At 41.6% G+C, this 20,292-nt stretch overlaps 1 protein-coding gene across 2 annotated transcripts in view; it reads right to left on the bottom strand.

Moving 5' to 3' along the window:
* The window catches only part of asic1b (acid-sensing (proton-gated) ion channel 1b), a gene marked incomplete at its 5' end in the record, with an annotated part of 234,789 nt that overhangs the window by 37,315 nt on the left and 177,182 nt on the right, over window positions 1–20,292 (bottom strand). Inside the window, one exon of one of the 2 annotated variants that reach the window (XM_084063454.1) lies at window positions 16,185–16,856. The exons of the other annotated variant lie outside the window; for it this stretch is intronic. Coding sequence (XP_083919580.1) covers window positions 16,185–16,856 — 672 coding nt within the window. Of the gene's footprint in view, window positions 1–16,184; window positions 16,857–20,292 lie in introns of those variants that run through there. 2 annotated transcript variants of the gene reach the window in all.

Below are 20,292 nucleotides of genomic sequence, written 5' to 3'. Positions count from 1 at the left end.
GTGTGTGTGTGTGTGTGTGTGTGTGTCTGTGTTAAGGCTGGGCGTTATGGACAAAATCAAAATCATTTACCAATCACCTCAATATCAAGATGATAATATACCATACTTTTCAAATAAAAAAGACTAGCGAAAATAGCAGATCTGCAAGCTCACAACATGCAGAATCGCAATATTATGATATCCTAACCTGGAAGATATCCAGTCTCATATCACAACATCGATATAATATCATCGATATTGCCCATGCAGCCCTAACCAGCTTGTACCTGTATACGTACACTACAGCGTCTGGATTTGTGCTGCATACTTTGCTGTAATATTCATTATCCAGGCTGAACCATTGACAGTTCGAGGGTCTCCAATGAGGTTTCAGCACATAGTAAAGTCCACAGTGCTGATTTAACTGTGAGAATGTAAAAATGGCCCATTGTCCAGTGATCCAAAAAGGGGTCAATTTTCACATTCTTGGAGTTATATCAACACTGAGGATTTTATTGTGTTGTAGACTGTAGTGAGTCAAGCCCCACCAACCACAGAAAAAAAGGCACCAGGCAGGAAATGGCAGATTTAATCTTTTCCTCCACTCTCCGATCTTTTCCATTCACTGCTTTCACTGGAGCATCCACTCTGCTTCCCTGTGCCTTTCCATTCATTTCCATGTTGACCACATTGCATGTTGGATTGTTGGAGGTAATTGCCCCTTCAGCAGGCATTCTGGGTTTTATTCATCTCATCTGATTATCACAAGACATGCTTTGATGAATGGGAGCGATGAGTGGTGGACCTTCAAGGAGGCACCACCATCGTCAAAATGCATTCACAACTTTTCAGATCACAATCTCCATCATCTTCATTTAACAGGTCTGTGTCCGGCGTGGAACAAGGTTATAATAGTAATTTCAGTTTAGTTTTACTGTAGTTTGTTTCGATTTTTTTTTTTGCTAGTTCTTATTTTTGAACATGCTAACAGTTTTAGTTAGTTTTTTATTAGTTTTTGTGTTAGTTTTAGTTTTTTTTATACTTTGGGTTATTTGTCAGGTGCAGGAAACGGTAAGTGTTGTGTAACAAAAACTTAACAAAAGATGGCATTTAAAAAGGTCTTCAGTTACAGATGAACCACCAACCATCCACAAACGAAAACAGCATTTTGTCAATTTCAGTTCGTTTTAGTTTGTTTTGTAAACACACAATACAGTTTCAGTTAGTTATCGTTTATTTATTTTTTATTGTAGTTTTTATTAAATTCAGTTAACGGAAATGTTTTTTCAATTTTAGTTTTCGTTGTTTCGTTAGTTTTCGTTAACTATAATAACCTTGGCGTGGAAGCACTTGCCTTATTTAAAATGAGATCCCTGTGCACTCAAATCATGATGAAATTTAAGAAGACATACAAATATACACTACTATGCAGAACGTCATACAATCAGCTTACAGGTTACTGGTGAAAACAAGAAATATGTACAATAGACAGTTTTAGGAGGAGGGGAGGGGGGGGGGTTAGGTTAAGACTTTGACAGGGGCCAATTTGGAATTGCAGCCTCCTGAAGGTGATTCTTTAGGCAGTTTTGAAAGTGAGTAGGGTTTTACACTCCTTTACTCCTTTGGGTAGGGCATTCCACATTGATATGCACTTTGGGAGAGAGATGGGGTGTGGATTAAAAAAGTGGGAGAAAATACAATTATCTTTGCTTTGTTCTGTTGTCTGTCATGTGTAGCCTTTATGTGTGTGTGCAGCAGCAAAGCCAAAGTTAGTCACATAACAAAAAGTTAGCCTTTATGAAGTTCCTAAAGGCGTTTGGTGTGTTCGGAAATCATTGGGATATATTTTGACATTTCTGTGTTTCACAGTATTTATTTGACTCCCTACTCTGCCTCTGAACTCTCAACAAGTCAGAGACACATCGCTGGAGGAGTGGGTCGCTTCAACAAACTAATCTGTCCTTGTGAAGGGATAATGATGTACTCTCTTGACGGGAAAAACCCCAAAACATTCCTACAGTACACCACCACAAAGACGACAACGATGATGGAATAACATGCCCGCTCCAAAATGCTGGGTAAGGAGTCTCACTAATGACCATTATGAGAATGAACAGGGACACTCGTTAAGGGGCCTTGGGCCAGAGTTCTCTGATCATGCAGTATGAATCACTCTGCATGGGTGAAAACGTAATGCACAACACTTTATGGAAACAGAGAGGGTTTCTAAAAGACACCCAGAGGTGACTAATGGATCAAGAAGAAGGGGAAGACAAATCAATCCCAATGCACCTCTCTGATTCAATCAAGAATGAACAGAGGGGCATAAAGAAGAATTCCTATACAAAAAAAAACTTTCCTTGATTAGTATTGGGTAGAAAAATGCAAAGTTTGGATAGAAGCCTATTGATTATTCAGTGTTTAGTACACTCTCACAGCAGAATGTTGAGGTTTATAAGATGACTGGCTTCTTATTTCTGTAAAGACTAAAGAGTTGAGCCATTCAAACGACCTTTGTATTGAAGGGGACATCCACCCCAAAGCAAAATATGATCTTTGCCAGTTCAGTTAAATTTTGATTTTGTCTGTACACAGTGTGTACAGACTTTCTGTCTGTACACACTGTGATGAAACTATATCTTAAAAAGCTGCAGCAAACATTTTAAAAGTACTGTGGATCCTTTTAACATACTTAGTTGTTACTTATTACTGGCTTTAAGTGAGATATTCATATTTACAAATACATATATACTGTCAGATTTCAGATTCATTTTACTTCAACAGTCCCTCCAAATCAAAACACGTATTTCAATTTCTAAGTAAATGTCGGAAATGAAAACCTATGGGGAATGTGAGTGATGGGTGAAAATAGACAAAAGAAAACAAAAAAACTACATCAAATTGTGACTGATGTCGTATCCTTTATGAGTCGTTTTGTCAAGGAGACACGGATAAAATAACTTGGCATGCAGTACATCTTTTGCCTGGGGCTAAAAAACCTAATTTGCACACCGCTGCCCGTACAGTGTGCCTGTCAATATTTGAGATGTGTGTACAAATTGTGTAATCATCCAAAAGCTACAGTATATGTGTTGGCTGGAATGACAATGCGTGAGGTTAATTACACAAGTCAATAAAAATGCTAACCTCTCATTAGTGCTTAATTTTAAAAGGGAGAGAAAAGATAATCTCCACAATGGAAAGTATCTCCTCAGGCGGTGAAACTTAAATACATTTTCGGGGGGCAGGAGGGTGGCTGGTTTTATCTGCTTCCATGATAGGCTGATGGTTTGTTTGGCAGAGCTCAGGGGTGTTGAGGCCCAACACATTTAATCACACTGTCAGTCCTGAGCCCTCGACTTGGGTGGGGCAAGCCCTTGACTTGTGGACAGTCAAACTTTGGGCCTCAGGGCGGCCAGTAGTACCACCCTGTTACTTCCACAATCTCTCTTGTTGTCTTCATCCATCTACCTGGCTGTACATGCTTTTAATCCATCTTTGTTTCTCTCTCCCTCCTCTCTCTGCTGCCAGCCAGCTTTTCTCAGTTAATACTAAATGGCTGTATGTTCTCTCTCCCGGTTTCTCTCTCCATCGTTCTTTCTCTCTCTCACTCAGCTACTCCTTGATTTCTCTCCATCCATCTCTCTGTGCTCGTGCACTCTCTCTCACTCTCTCTCTCTCTCTCTCTCTGCAACAGCACTTAACCAACTTTTCTCTCTCAATCTATCTACCTGTCTATGAACGCACGCACGCACGCACGCACGCACGCACGCACGCACGCACGCACGCACGCACGCACGCCTTAATCTGCTTGTCAGAGTGTACTGAACAGACTGTCTCTTCTCTAGGACAACACACCACACACTCTGTTGTGTTCCCCATTCTCAGTAGTTTCTCATTTCACATCACCACACCCTCTGTTATGTTCCCCATTCTCAATCGTTTCTCATCTCACATCATAAATTCTCTACAGGTACTTCTCTCTTTCTGTGTCTCTCTATTATATCTAGTTTTCAATCCTGCAATCCAATTCCACATCATCCTCTCTTTCGCTGCATTCGTCTCTCTGCACCGTAGAATACAAAAATCCGTTATAATTTTGTAACTGAAAGTGTACAAATACCAAATGGACCCATACGGTATAAGTTAAATTAACACTGAGTAGTGTGTGTGTGTGCGTGTGCGTGTGTGTGTGTGTGTTTGGGGGTCGCTTTGGGCCGAGTGAAAAATGGGGAGAGAAGTGAAGGGGGGAGCAAGGGAAGGCAGGAGAGAGGCAGGAGTCAGGGCTCCGCAGCTGTGGGGGCTGACAGGAAGGCAGGTGGTGATTTACGGAGACAATTTCAAAGATAATTGTGTACATGATCTGCCGTTAGGGACACGTGTCAAAAGACCGATTTTCCAATAGTTTCTCACTCTCCCAGGCTGTAAAGGTGAATTAACTAACACACGTCAGGTCAGTGCTGCCATACAATGAGGCTTACTTGAGAAATAATTGCCTGTTAAAGAAACATACCACTGTCAATATATGTCATCATCAATTCACAGATTTGATTGTTATTGTTACTCTCTCTACCCCGTCATGGTCAAGGCACACGGCCTCCCACAATAGAGCCTGGTTCTGCTTGAGGTTTCTTCCTGTTGATGAGTTTTTCCATTCCACTGTCGCCAAATGCATACTCAGGGGGTAAACGTTGGGTCTCTGCTCTACAGTATATGTAAAGTGTCTTGAGACAACTTATTATTTTGCACTAAAATGTTATTAAATTGGCCATACTGTAGCCTACATATACGTGCACTATGTTTACATCAACGGCTTAAGTATACCATGAGTCATGCCAGTACCACTAATGATAAAAAGTTTTTTTTTTTTTTTACACACATGCTGTGTATAAAGCATGTTTATCTACAAATTACAACTTAAACTGCACCCTAACTGCTTGTCCTTGTATACTTGCCAATGACAAGCTACTATTACTAAACTATGCACTTTAAGAGCCCTAATTTCAAATTTGCAAAGTGAAGTTCTTAAGTGCTAAGTAGTTATGGTTGAGTACTAAAACTGAAATTTGGAATCAGTTCAACAGCCATACTTTTAAGAGTATAACAATCACTTTGTAATAGCCTAATTGCAACTTTGCAAGTGTGCTAAGCGTTGTAGTTGATGCTAAGAACATGATTTATTCAAAATCCTCTTTAAAATGTTGTGAATATACAAAACACTGTAATACCCCTCAAGTATGCTAAACTGTTATGCTAACATTACTGCACTAATCTCAAAATGGACTTAAAAGTCATATAGCTTAAGTTTTGTCGATGGATGGGTCAGGTTCATATTTATTTACGATCCTCCTGGGTATGATAGAGGGTAGCCCGTCCCAGTTCAGTTCAGCAGCAGACAGGGAATGACACAGCTAATTAAAAGAAGAAAAATCACTTTTTGTGACTGTGGTATTTTTACTGCTTTATTAGATAGGAGAGTGCAGAGAGACAGAAAACCAAGGGCAGAGGGGAGACGGGACTCCCTAAAAACACTTCACCCAGATGGGCGCGGTTTTACAGGACGAAGCAGTGCACGCTTCTGAACCGATAGGGTGGGTATCGCTGTATCAGTTCATCTTTTTAGAAATTGCACATACTGTACTGTAACATGTATGTACTGTAAATGAAACGACATTAAGCCATTAAGCCAATAACGTCTGCATCCCGAAATGTTGATATGAAGCTTATTTTTGGTTCAGAATCAGGCTGCAGTAGTACAAGAAGAAACAAGTGTAGAGTTTGTTGTTGTATAAAATAAAAACAAATTCATCTCTGTTTAAAATTACAATTATCCGTCAGGCCTCTTGTAGGTTTAACCTTGGGTTTAAGGCAAACATTTTAAGTCATGCTTTTGCTATAGCTTCTCCAAAAAGTGACAAGATGACCCATTGCAAGCCAATAGAAATGCACATCAGGCACACACGATGATGAAACACCTGGTTATCAGGGAGTCTGGAGGGGAGACAAGCGAGACAAGACATTGAGAGTGGGATTCAAACCCAAGTAACCGCAAGTCAAAGGGAGCATGAGATCAGTGCACTGACTGTTTGAGCCACCAGGCACCACTGACATAGCATCACAACATGAAATGATTTGCTATGTCAAATCATTTCATGCTTGCAGGTGCGTTTTGAGGAAGTGGAGACATTTTATTTGTTATGCCTTTATTAATAGTACAGTAAGTAGACAGGAAATGGAGAGAGAGAGAGATGGGGAGTGACACGCAGCAAAGGCCGTCGGGATCGGGACTTAAACCCGCGGCGCGCTGTCAGGCTGCATTGGAGTCTATGCCCGGAGCTGTCAGTGGAGACATTTTTGATGAAGGTAGCTCCAGATTTGGGTCCTATAGTTATAACTAACAGCACCACACACATCCCATGCTCCCAGCATCCCTACTCTCCCTGGTGCCCATGGCTCTCCTTGCTACTGTATCCGCTGTGCAGGGGAAGATATTCATCTTCCCACTGTGAGAAGGAAACACTCCCGCTTCGCCTGACATTTACTAATGAACACCTAAAAAGCAAAAAATACATCTGTCCACAGGTTTTATGACCTGCGTAGGTGTATTCTGTGCACTGCTGGTTGAGCTTCCGTGTTTATGTGTATGTATGTGAGCATGTGCAGTTGTCAGTGAATATGAACCTTGAAAGAGGACAAAGTATGGATCCTACGATATGATATATACTGTACAAAAAATAAAATAATATCTGTCACACACACACACACACGCACACACACGCACACACGCACACACGCACACAATCCATATAAAACTCAAATGCCAACAACCTGGGTTTGCTGCTTCTCTCGGTTTCCAAATATCAGCACGTCCAACAGTGAAATAAATCAAAGAAACCAAATTCTAAAACAGCACAGGCACACGGAGTTTGTTTAATTCAGAAAAAATAACTCACAAGGAGCATATGGCCAGTGGCAGTGCACTAACCGGCTGAACCACCAGGCACCCCATGCATGACAGCTTCTTAAACTGTTGGCCAGATGAGACTTTCGTCAGGGGATGTCAGACACGCACGCGCACACACACACACACACACACACACACACACACACACACACACACACACACACACACACACACACACACACACACACACACACACACACACACACACACACACACACACACACACACACACACACACACACACACACACACACACACAGTATACAGGCACACCTGCCGCTAAAACTCCCCTGGCCTCCCCCGCTCCCCAGGAGCAGAGCACACTGCCAAAAATCTTCACAGAGTCTGTCCAAAAGCAGCTGTACAGCAGGTCGCAGATAAATTATTTCATTTTGGTTTACAGGGTACTAGCGTAATGGTCCATTGTGTGTGTGTGTGTGTGTGTGTGTGTGTGTGTGTGTGTGTGTGTGTGTGTGTGTGTGTGTAAAGCTTAATTTATGCACTGTTGTACAATGATGTCACACATTGAAAATCTACACACTCACAGCATGTCGTATCACACAACCCGTAGTATAAATGAGGCTTAAGAAACAGATAGTATGTGTGTGCATGCACAAGCCCTTCTACAACATAAGGGGTACAAATCCCTATTCATGTCAATTGACCACTTTCAACCTGGCTTCCTAATTTCTGTCATTATAGGCTTTTTTTTTTTAAATGACTGAAAGTATCTGATGAACAAGCAACAAATCTGCTATTTTGATTACATGATGACACCATCGTACGACAAAGTATGAAACAGGGTTTAAGTGGTTAAATCTGACACAAAGTGTGCATCTTGGGCCAATGTTATTGGTATTTAGAATTGCATTAGCTATGCCAATTAGCTAGTGACTGTGAATAATGTGATCATGGGCTGTGTCTCGTTGCACGAGCACCAGCCGGACATGCTGTGATTGATTCATTGTTAGGGGAAGAGACCTGGCCGACACTTAAACCAATTGAAACCTTGTCGTTGCCCGTGTCGCTAGCCAAAAATATCAGATTTCAGAGGAAAAGGTGGTACAATGCATTTTTTTTTGTTGAAAAGCAGTAGTTTTTGTCTTCATTAGCTTAGCCCCCATATACAATATTGGAACCTGCTACTTTAGGCCTAAAAAGACCAAAAGTGGGACACCAGGGTTAATGTGGGTACTAAAGTAATGCATGGTGTCTACATGGTGTCTGAATGGTGTGGTAGGATGGCTCTTGAACAGGGGTCAACGTTCAACGTTTTTCAGGCCAAGGACCCCTTAGCTGGGACTAAATATTGTATAAAATGTTGTGTGTTGTATATCAAACCTTTTTTAAGCTTCCCATACAACTTGATGAGAGGCTTTCAAGGCTAGCTCACCATATTTAGCTGATTATGTCATCAGTGTATGTTGACTGTTGAGAGATTAAAGACTAGCTTGGAAGTATTCCACTGTTTTAAGTGCCAATGTGTTGCCTGTAAGTGATGATACAGCTTGGCTTCATAAATTAGTTTGACAGCACTGCTGAATAATGTGTGTTGTTTGTTTGTTTGTTTGTTTGTTTGTTTGCTTACAAATGATCTTTGCAAATAAAATGTTGGATTCATGTGTAATGAATCAAGTGTATTTGTAGACATAACTTTTTTGGAAAAAACAAATAAGCCAAATAATCGTTCAATCACAATTTGGCGGCCCTGTAGTGACTCTGAGGACCTCTTTGGGTCACGGAGCCCCTTTTGAATGCTGTAGAAGTCAAGATCACTAAACATTCTCTTCCTGCTTCCTGATTTAGTGATGTTTCAGGAGAGATGAAGTGATAGGAAAGTAGAAAAAGTGCTCCTCGGAGCACAGGTCTTCAACAAGTCAGGTAGGTTATTGTGGGCCAGCAATGTTCGGAATTCAGTCATGACAATAGACATAATGTGTACCGATTTGCGTGATAGTTGGACAAAATGTGTAGGAGTAATATTAAAAAAAATGTTTCGCAACAATCTGCCTCCTGGTGGCGCGATAATAGGCCAATGTAAAAAGGGTGGCATTTCTTCCTCTGCCTTTCACGGCAATCGGACGCTGCGTTCATGATTTGAGAATCTGCAAACTTTAGATGACAATCTTAGCCAATCAGGATGGAATAGGAAAAATCTGACAGATCTGAGTTGATCACATGACTATAGAGATTATGTGTACATATTTGTACGTTTTTGTATGTTTGGACAAAATCTGTAGGAGGAAATGTAAAAAAAAAGGTTTTGCAAACATTGGCCTGCTGGTGGCGCTATAACAGGCCGATGAGAAAAATGTGGGCAAATTGTTCTGCTCTGGCATCCAGGGAGTGTGCGTGCACAGATTAGCGTCGACCGGTAGCTGTTAACGGACAGACGGACACACACACACACACACACACACACACACACACACACACACGGACACATGGACACATGGACGGACAGGGGCAAAAACATAGTGTCGGCCATGCCTTCGGCCCGGCGGAGACAATGACATGAGATATTTACACAAGTTACACAACATCTGTGTCAGTGTGCATGGATGGTGACTGATTCCACAATCCACCGTTCACCACAACAGGTCATCTCTATGAAGGAGAGACTCGTGCTGACCACGAGAGAACCAGCTACCCATGAAACGAGAGCAGGAGAGAGAAACAGCAACTATCGCCTCAGCATCACGGACATACTAGCACACGCAAGCACGTGTTAGCACATACAGTACAAGCCACAGAGTGATGGCCATCATAAAAGTGCTTGGCTCTAGCCTGTATTTATGTTTAATTAGTGCTGCAGTAGCCATTGCAACCTACATTTCCTTCCCCGATGTTGTTAAATAGAGGTGAATAGCTATTATGTAACATAAAATTCTGGTCTCTCTAATGACCACTTGCCAACGCACGCACACACGCACGCACGCACGCACGCACGCACACACGCACACACACACACAGTATGTGCACACTCCTTATACCGACTGCAAATACGAACACCACCTTCCCCTTAACAGCCCCTCTGAAAACCATTGTCAATCGACGCCAAATGCTCCATTTCAGCTGTGGTAAAAAGCAGAGGTGTAGTTCTGTAAGAAGCCATTAATGGCCAAGTTCTCAGCCTAATTAGCTGTAGATAAGTGGCTACTGGCCCCACATCAGACACTTGTCATATGTCTTATTCATATATAATTGCTGCAACACGGCTGGATTATCCCTCATTTTCACATTATTAGGCACCATTAATCTTAGTGCAAGAATGAAATGAAAGCCCTACTCCTTCATTCTTTGCCACTCAAATGACTCATTGGTATTGTGTGATGATGTATGGGTAGGCATTGAAGAAAACTCACGACATACACAACCTTTGTACGGCCTGATTTATACTTAGTTGCGCGTCCTGCACCGGAAAATAGCAGATCTACAGGCTCACGTGTCACGATGCGGCATGCAACCAAGTACTATAAATCAGTCTGGGTTTCAGGATGCAGGATGCAGGTTGCCGTGCATCCAGAGACTGACCGCTCTCTCGCAGAGAAGAAGAGTGATGAGTGCCTTGATTAAAAAAGGGTGTTTCGTTAAAACAACGATTCATCATCAGGAATAGAGACATGCATTGAGTGATAGAGTGCCGCTGTTGTTCTTTCTTACCTGGGTCACCCTGACTCACAGAGTCCATATGCAGAGATAGATAGAAGGGTTATCTGAAGATTTAGAGAGAAAAAGGGGGAGAGGAAGAAAAGAGAAAGAGATAACAGAAAGAGAAAAGAGAGAGAGACAGACAGAGATACGTAGATAGATAGATAGATAGATAGTGTTTCCTGTCTCTCTCCACTGTCACTGGTAATAAGGATTATGAGGGACAAACAACACCCAAGTAACGGACTGTTTGTGACAATGCCTGACTTCTTGTTATATAGCATTGTTAGTGGAACATGACACACCAACAATTTTGTTGCTTGTAGACAGAGTGAGTGACAAATAAAACCCTCTTGAATCTTGATTTTTTTTTAAATTTCTATAATCCGCTGTGTAATCACTGGAAAGTGTTTTAGCTCATACCCACCACTAGAAAATGCCTCTTTCAATGTAAGTTCTGCTTCACCAAGAGCCCCCCCCCCCCCAAATGCCACTGGCGTCAGCTGTCTATGATCCTGGAGCAGGAATCAAAGGGTTCATTAGAGATCATTAGAGATGGGATTAAATGAATTTCCGGGACATTTATTTCTTGTACAAAAAGACAAGAGCAGTGGTTTCACTGCTGGAGACTCTGACAGAGAGCTTCTGAGTCCACCAGATTCAAAAAAGATTTATTAAACACTGCCCCCTTGTGTTCACAGTGAGACATGAAAAGTCAAGTTGGTACTTAGATCAGTAGAGGGAGGCGAACATCTGCCAGAGCGGAAATTAACTTCTGGGAACATATTGATCACCCCAGTGATAAGATGGGGTGATCTTATCACTGGGGGGTGAATTTATTCTATCGATAAGTTCGGGCTGCCAAAACTGTTTATAAAAGTAGATTAAGAGAGGGAAAACGCTCTTCTGCGTAATTACTTTCCGCAATCTCCAAGTTACATGCAGTGTTTTTCATTTTGAGTAAAGTTATTTCATCTTAACCCTTTAAGACCGGGAACAAAGATGCGTGTGTCATTTTTAGATTTTGTTGGGCTATTCAAAAATAGCAGAGAAGCAAAGATAGCGCGGCCGTGCTATCTTTGCTTCTGGGGGCTCCTGGAACTAAATATTTTACAAATGTTCGCTTAAAAAAATATATAATCCAAGATTTTGCCACAAATACACAATTTAAAAAAAATAGCAGATCTACAAGCTTGAGTGCTGCGCTATGAGCTTGTATATCTGCTATTTTTGAATAGCCAAAGACATCTAAAAATGACACATAGATGCGATCCCGGTCTTAATGGGTTAACTAAAGCAAGAAGTTCATCAGCGCTGGCAATATACGGCTATGTTTTGCATTACATAGTGCACAGAAATAAACTGGAAATGGAGAATTAATGCCAAAGAACAGCAGGGAATCTTGCAGTCAAGCAGCATAAATATTTAATGATGCGGTGATGTCACCTCCTGGAGGAAAAGGAAAACTTTGACAAGTGCTTGCCATCTTCAAAACTGAGACTCTGTAATGACAAGCGGTTTATCATGGAGTCAATACTCTGAGAGAAAATGGATCAAACTCTATTTTCATCTAGTGTCATTTGACCCTCTAGATGGGAGGAGATACTGTAGGCGGGGGTGTAAACATCTAAGGCTGACAATGCTGCTGTCTATGTGAAACTGAATGGTAACTGGAACTGAAATGAAAGGCCAAAAGTTCTGCAGCTGGCTTCATACTGTACCCCTTTTTATAGATCCAAAGTGGTTTAAAATAAAAAATAAACTTTTTATGGGTCATACAAAGCATTTTGTAACGATTGAAGGACAAGCACAGCACTCTGGAACCTTTTCGGTTCCATATGACACCTTTTTTGGTAAGACATCATCATCCTGGAGGGAAAAAAGGGCTGAGTGAGTCTGTTGTACTCTTTGAAACATCCATGTTTGTACTGCATACGATGCAGCTGTTTTCTGACAAACAGGTTAATACAACACTATGGGATCAAATATAGATATAGAATATGTTCCAATAAGAATAAACAAAATGTTTACTTTATTAAATTACCATATGTTACAAACTGTGACATTATTACTTACTTACACGCAATTAGTGTGTGTGTGTGTGTGTGTGTGTGTGTGTGTGTGTGTGTGTGTGTGTGTGTGTGTGTGTGTGTGTGTGTGTGTGTGTGTGTGTGTGTCTATATATATAATGTACTTACCACACCAATACAACACGGCATAGGCTTGAGAATAATGACATTATGCTTTACCCTGATACAATTTCTGACCAACAACTCTATAAAGGAAGTGCTGCACCATAAGTATTTACTGCCTTGCAGTCGGGCAGTGCGGCCAGACCTGGCATTTAATTTTCCTCTCCCTTGAAAGCGTTCCCCTGCCGACTGTCTGTCTGTGTGTCTATGTGTGTGTCTGTGAGAGCCTGAGGCCAGGGTAAACAGACAGATGCTCTTGAGGAGACAGGAGAAGGGCGAAACCGGAGCCGCGGCCCGGCTCTAACGGTGATGCTGAGTTTGGTGGAAAGGCAAGCCGTCTAATGGGGTGAGGGAGGGAGCAGGAAGCAGGGATTTGGATCACTGCTCTAAGGGGGCTCGCATTCTGCCCCAGGACTGAAAACGCTGTAACCTGACCCTCGCCTTGTCTGCAGGGCATCAACCAACCCCCAGCTATTGAACAAGCACTGGGTAGAAACAATTTGCAATGCGCCTGCTCTCACTCACACACACACACACACACACACACACACACACACACACACACACACACACACACACACACACACACACACACACACACACACACACACACACACACACACACACACACACACGCGCACGTACACACGTACGCACGCGCGCGCACGCACACATACCCATACACATAAGACACTGAAACAGGCACAGGCACACAAAAACATGATGTACAGAAGAAAGAGAGAGAGTTGGAATAGAGATAGGAGATAGGGAGAGTGAGACCACAAAGAATGAGAGAGATAATAAAACAATCAAATAGCTCCTCCCTCTATGCTCCCGATGACACTAACAGGCTATTATCAGTCTCATTATTATTAACAGCCACCAGCAAAAATTACACAATACATAATGTTGTTATCAGTGCCTGCATGGCTGACAAATTAACCCATTACACAAAATACATAAAGTACTGTACACGCCACTAACATGTGCATAAAGAGCATAAGCTGTGAAATATGTAATAATGTCTGTTGTTGAGTGAGTGAGCTAACTCTCTCTATAGTTACAATCAGGCTGTGCACATGTTCATGAAGGATAAAGGTAACTTTTTAGCCAAGATGCCATTATCTTCAAGCCCGTTAGCATTAAAACATCCTTTGAATGTTCAAGTATGCTGGCTAGTGGAGACCGACAACTACAGTATGTAAAAGTCAACATGGCTACGTAGTATGCTAGATTAAATCAAATGCAGAGTAGATCTGATTTCTCCACAGCCTGGATGAGGTTTACTTGTTTCTTTTCTTTAACCCATTCAATCCGGGAACGCATCTGATGCGTCACTTTAGAATTCTTTGGCTATTCAAAAATAGCAAATATACAAGCTCATAGTTCATATGAACTTGTAGATCAGCTATTTTTGAAAATAAATTGTGAAAATGTGTGCAAATCTTTGAATATATATATTATATATATACACATTATTACATTTTTAACTCAAATCTTTGCTTCTGGGGATCCCTGGAACAAAATGATTTGAGATGGGGGGGTCCGCGGACAAATACATATCATTTTGGGTGGTCCTTGACATAAAAAAGGTTTGCTTTATAAAAAATATATATTCAAGGTTTTGCACAAAGTTTTACGATAAAAAAATAATAATTGCAGATCTACAAGCTTGTATGAGCTTGTATATCTGCTATTTTTGAGTATATTTTTGAGTATAAAATAATGGTTATAGCTTTTTTTTTTAAATCTAAAATGACACAGTAGGCTATGCGTTCCCGGATTGAATGGGTTAACTTGGGCTCTGTTCCTTCAATGTGTTTGTATATAAATCTAGACCCTCGGTCTCCAGCTAGTGCAGGAGCTGCCGGTGTGGTGCTGCTGTCCAGATCAGCTTGAGAAGAAATCGATGATTACATTAGCAGAAGACTGTAATAGAGAGGGGCTCAGGTTAATGGTCAAAGACTGAGTTTCATTCCTTTGGGACTAGACAGGGAAATGAAACCCTGTCAATTGGGAAATGGCTCCTTAGCATTAATGCGTACTGTATGTACACACCTGTGTTGACAAGCCCACACAATCAAATCCTCAGTGTTCATTTACCTCTGAGAGTGTGCACATCGCACCAAGTTACACTTGCACAGTAATGCCACTATTGTTAAGATTTCTGTACAGAAATAATGTGTGTAATAAGGGGAAGTGTGATATCTACACGCATTTACACTTTGATCTTAGCTCTTGGACACCCATTAGCAGTCAGTGCAGACCTGTCCATATCTGTGCAAAGGTCATGGAAATCAATAGACTGATGGTAGGATATTGTTAACACAACAAACTAATTTGGTATTCCACTCAGCTGTTGTGAATGCTCAAGGGAATGCAGCAACCAGAAAGCCTACTGCGGATGTCAAGAGACCAGCTCTTACTGCTCTGAGATTATAACAGAATGTTTCCTTCTACGGCCGTTTAGTTCAACTGCAGATATCGGTGCCACTTTGAATAATTAAACTTGATCTTTGATTTGAACAAACCTTATTGAACTGGGCAGGGTGACTAAGAACACATTTTATATGCAACAGCAGCCATTGCAATAAGTGTCTGAATTAGCCCTGAGTAATGAGGGCAAGAAGCATTGTAATTTGCAATTTAGACTTTGGACATGAAAAACGTGATTACTAATAGTATAAGAGTATAAGCAAAGTAACCTAAACACAAAATAAAGTTCCAAAGTGCTAGCCTGGCATTAGAGCAATTTATCATCAATTTATCACAACAAACAGTGGCACAATCTATTTTCTGTCAACTCTAAACAGCCATGCTTTCTGCTATTCCCTGATACACACAAATCAACATTTCCCAGTTCCATATCTCCCTAGAAATTCATCTCAAATACATCAATCACAAGTGTCAAATTTATAAGAGTAGCACAAATTGTTACTGAACAAGTAGTATAGGTTAGACTAAGCAAATTAAATCTACAGCAATTGAATCTATATTGAAATGACTGCAGAGTTTTTACAGTCTTTTTTCCAACCATCATTTAGCCATTAAGATTGAAAGCCCTTTTCAAGAGTCTTGGCGATGACATCAGCATCAAGACAACATAAACATTTCCAACAATTAATATACAAGAAACTATCGCACAACACCCACAATGAAGAAATCAAATAACTTTTCAGACTGAAACATAAAATAGTTTCATTTGCTAAGTGCTGAAATGGCAACGGTCCAACAACAGCACACTCTGCTGCCTAAGGTGAAGCTGTCCTATTGTTGTTGGAACATTATTTTCATGACATACTATTTGTTACTGATTTATAAATAAACAATAAAGAATGCTTACAAAAAAAAGCTGTTATTTGTTACAACCAAGATCACCCAAGTTCTCTGATGCCTACCTCTCTGAAGTTCTCGGGGCCACACTCCAAGCCCCTGAAGTCACACTCCAGCAGTATGTCTTCTATGCGATGTCGAGTGCGGTTGAAGAACTCATCGAGGCTAAAGCGAGACCCTGGAGGGCGGTCGGGCTCCGGGGCCAGTGGGATACCGGGGGCCATGTTGTCCTCGTAGCCCAACAGGGGTCCCATGAAGATGAGATCGCTGTAGCTGATCTGAGACTTCCTGAATGTGTTGAAGTTGCAAAAGGTGACAGCAGGAAAAGTCATGTTGTTCGCCACCCTCTCGTCAAGCATGGTGATGTGGTCGTACTGAAGGTAGTAGATCACCCTGTCCACCACCTGGAGGATGAAGGCGGACAGGGCTAGGGTGAAGACGATGCCCCACAGACCCTGGCGGATCCCACACGTCTTTTCCTCCACAAAAATGTGGTTGGCTCCATGGAGCGAGCATCCATCAAAGAACGCGGCGAGGTCATCCACCTCGCCGACGTCGTCCTCCTCGTCGTCAATGCCGTCCGGCTCGTCTTCCCCCTCTAGGTAGTCCCTCGAGTCCCCATCGCCACAGCCCTTCTTCACCCGCTTGTAGTGGTCCTCGAAGCCGTCCTTGCCCGATCCCATGCCGGGCTCGTCATCGGCCGCAAAGGAGATGGTGCACATGATCCGGACAGGCATGGTGGCTGGATGACTAGGCTAATGTGGGATGTCGGTATGAAGTCAGATGCTCAGTCCGCAGTGGCTGATCAGACCCTTACACAGCTGGGAAAGAAAACAACTGGACCGAATGACTCCCAACTCTGAAAGAAGTATGTTGTGAAACTACAAACAAAACAAAACCTAAAGTAACTAATGTAATTCAACAGCAAAAGTAAGGATATGTCTGTTCATAAGTGGCAGTTGATGCAAAACAAAACAAAAAATGGTTTTGGAAATCCGTTGAAGAATCAATAACTTCCACAAAGGCAATAGGGACGAAATCACAAGCTGCACAATCTAAAATATGCCTCAGTGTCTATTGAAGTAAAGTGTCAAACAAAACCAAAAAAACAGCCAATCAAATAAGTGCCTTCAAAATGAAAAGTTCATTCGAGGTGCAGAGCAAAGTCAAGACTGCATCAGTCAGAAGAAAAAGCTGCACAATCACTCAATTCACTCTCATCCATTCACATCTGTGGAGCGGTTCTAAGGAGAAGGATATCTTCAATCTGGATCTGTCCTTCGCTCTGTGGGACAGATTCACCTCAGAAGTAGAAGAGGAGGCAGGGAAGGAGGAGGGAAAAGGAGTACCGGACACAGAATACTCCCTCAGAGCCCAGCTACAGGTCACCGGGCTAGGGCAGAGTTTCACCATTTACAGGAAGCACAGCTTTGACGCAGAGCAAGAGTCAGAGATCAGCAGCCAATGTGCTGTGTAGAAAAAAGCACTAAATTGGCTGTTTATTTCTGCTGAATTCAGAGTTTGGTATGAGCTCTCCTCCCCTCCTCAAAGCCTCGCCTCATTGTGGTTATGTAATCAAATACAAATATGAGAAGAGCTGAGCTGAGAAAATCGAGAGTCATTTGAAGGAGATTTCCACAAACTCTGAAATGTAGTATGAGCCTTACTTTGTTGTCACTCTAAAGGTTGGAGGGTGCACGTCTGTGCTTCTTTCTCTGTGTTTTGAGGTTGTTCTAATGAGCTTTATGGTTTGGATGAGCCAAAGAGTAAAGTAACGACCGGAACACCATCACATGGGATTTAAGAGGAAGAAGTTTCACTTTCACGTGCAACACAGATGCCAACTCTTGAATTCAAGAGATAAGACGTTGACAGAACAGCCACTAAAGTTGTGGCCTAATCAAGAAATTCATTAAAGGTCTCCATTTCTTCATTGTTTTTCAATCTAACGGCTCATTTTGCAGACTACTCTCCTATAAATTACACTCATAGCTCTGAGCGGTTTGGGGGAATTAGATTAGTCAAAAACAAATACAACGGGTGGAGAAGAAAACGCATCTTAAATGGAGCCTCTCAATATTGCACATTGAGATGAATGCAGTTTCCCAGTGGTGGTGTTGGTTGCGATATGAAAAGGAAATGTAGTAAAATGATCCATCTGTATTGATCCGGCTCCATTAGAGCTTAAGAGGTTATTTTGAGAAACGTGACGGTAATAGCAGGATGACCAGCGCTCCACCCGGATAATCTTTGCCAAGATGCTGGAAGCATCGATGAGTCCAAACTGATAGAAGAGATTTCCGCACACTTAGAAGATGACGGTGCCATAAGATGAAACCTTAGACCCATTTAGGGGGATAACAACACTTGTTACGGTAACCCATGACCTAATGAAGGTACAGCAACATCAAAACTATAAAAGTTAAAACCAATCAAAAACACATTAGCTTGGGGCGCCCGCTGGCCTAGCGGTCCAGGCGCATACCACATACGCTGGTAATCAAGCTTTACAGCGTCCCCATCCCGACGATCTTTACTGTGTGTCACCCCCCATCTCTCTCCCCATTTCCTGTCAGCCTACTGTCCTGTCAAATAAAGTCATAAAAGCCCCCAAAATACCTTAAAAAAACCCAAAACATTAGCTTAACAGATTTACTGCGCTTTAAAACCCTAACAATATAATTAGGAAATGATCACAAGAGACAGCATGTTTGGTCAATATGTGGTTAGCTGCAGCTAACTTAGAAAGACTGATGATGACTATAAGAGTGTGCCTTTAGCTGACGCTACAGTAATGCCTGATTCATAGATAGCCTCCGGCACCAAGCTTGACCGAACACAAATAAAGTCACCCCAGCTCTCTATGCGTCTGCCGTCTGCCCTTACAGTATGTCTTCCAGAGGAGCTACAGTCAATTAATATGCACATAAATTAACATCCTATATTTGGCCTGAGATGGTAATTTGTGAAACTGCTGCAGGGTAAAGTGCAATGTGTAAGGCAGTACAATAACCCTACCAATGAGTCCTGATTGTAATTGTATTGAACAACAATTTGACGGTTTTAATTATATTGTCAGTATGAGCCAGGTAAAACAACAGGCGATTTAAAATGAAAGTGTTTGTTTTGACAATGCATTCCCCACAGTGTTTTTACCTCCCACTCTCCTTGACCCTGATGGATCAGTTCCTCTGTCGGCTGTCCATTCTGTTCTGTTGTCCTGAGTTCACCTTGACACTGATGTTGACAACCACCAGATGGCAGCAGCAGCACATCAAATCCAGTTATTCTCTTGTTTCTTCTAATCTGAACCCTCTGACAAACATTTTGCTACAGAGATTATACTGTATATAAGCACATTTGAAAATCTGAATATTGCTGAAGGCAAGACGCAAGGGATGTATTTCCTTGTTGTTCATGGCTTCAGACAGAAACAAATGTGCTGCTATTTTTTGTATCTATTTAAAACTTTGTTTAACTATGAAATGGTCACTTGATATTGAAACTATAAGTGTATACATTATGTGCTTAAAATCTGATTATAAATGGTTTGAAATGTGTCCACTCATAAACTGAATTAAATAGTTTGCCAAATAGAACATTTTAGTAAGTGGAAATGGGCCTCATAACTGAAGTGGAGCAATTAAGATGATCTCAGACAATCTATTGAACTTGAAGCAAAAATTGATTTATAGGCTCTCACAGAATATTTGAATCAACTTTTACATTAAAAACTGCTTGATTTCAATAGCGTTCCTCAATTGAAATAGCCAGAAATCATTGCTACATCCCCATAAGACCACTGCAGCTGCCGTCACAATCTCTGATCACTGCCAATGGACCTGCCTTTTAAAAACATAAACCGTAGCATCTCTATTTTGGGCATGTCATAATTCTGTAGGTGAACATTCAACAAAAATAGCCGATCTACAAGCTCACAACGCATGGTGTTGCGATGCGTTGTGAGATTTGAAGATCGGCAATTTTTGGTGATGAGAATTGGTGTACAAGAAAAAAAAGGAGGGGACCAAGTATAGACCCCTGGAGGACCCCTGTCGACGAGGTAGACAGTATGGATTAAGTAGTTAATAGCAATAGTCTCTGGGCTCTGTTCTCTTCTCTCATCCTTATGGGGAGATATATTTGTGTTCTCAGCTTTGAACTGAACTCTCA

This window comes from Gymnoscopelus microlampas, assembly GCF_963454915.1.
Source record: "Gymnoscopelus microlampas genome assembly, chromosome: 7".
NCBI classification, from domain to species: domain Eukaryota; kingdom Metazoa; phylum Chordata; class Actinopteri; order Myctophiformes; family Myctophidae; genus Gymnoscopelus; species Gymnoscopelus microlampas.
Note: the sequence above shows the minus strand (reverse complement) of the source record. Positions and strands in the feature narration are given on the sequence as shown.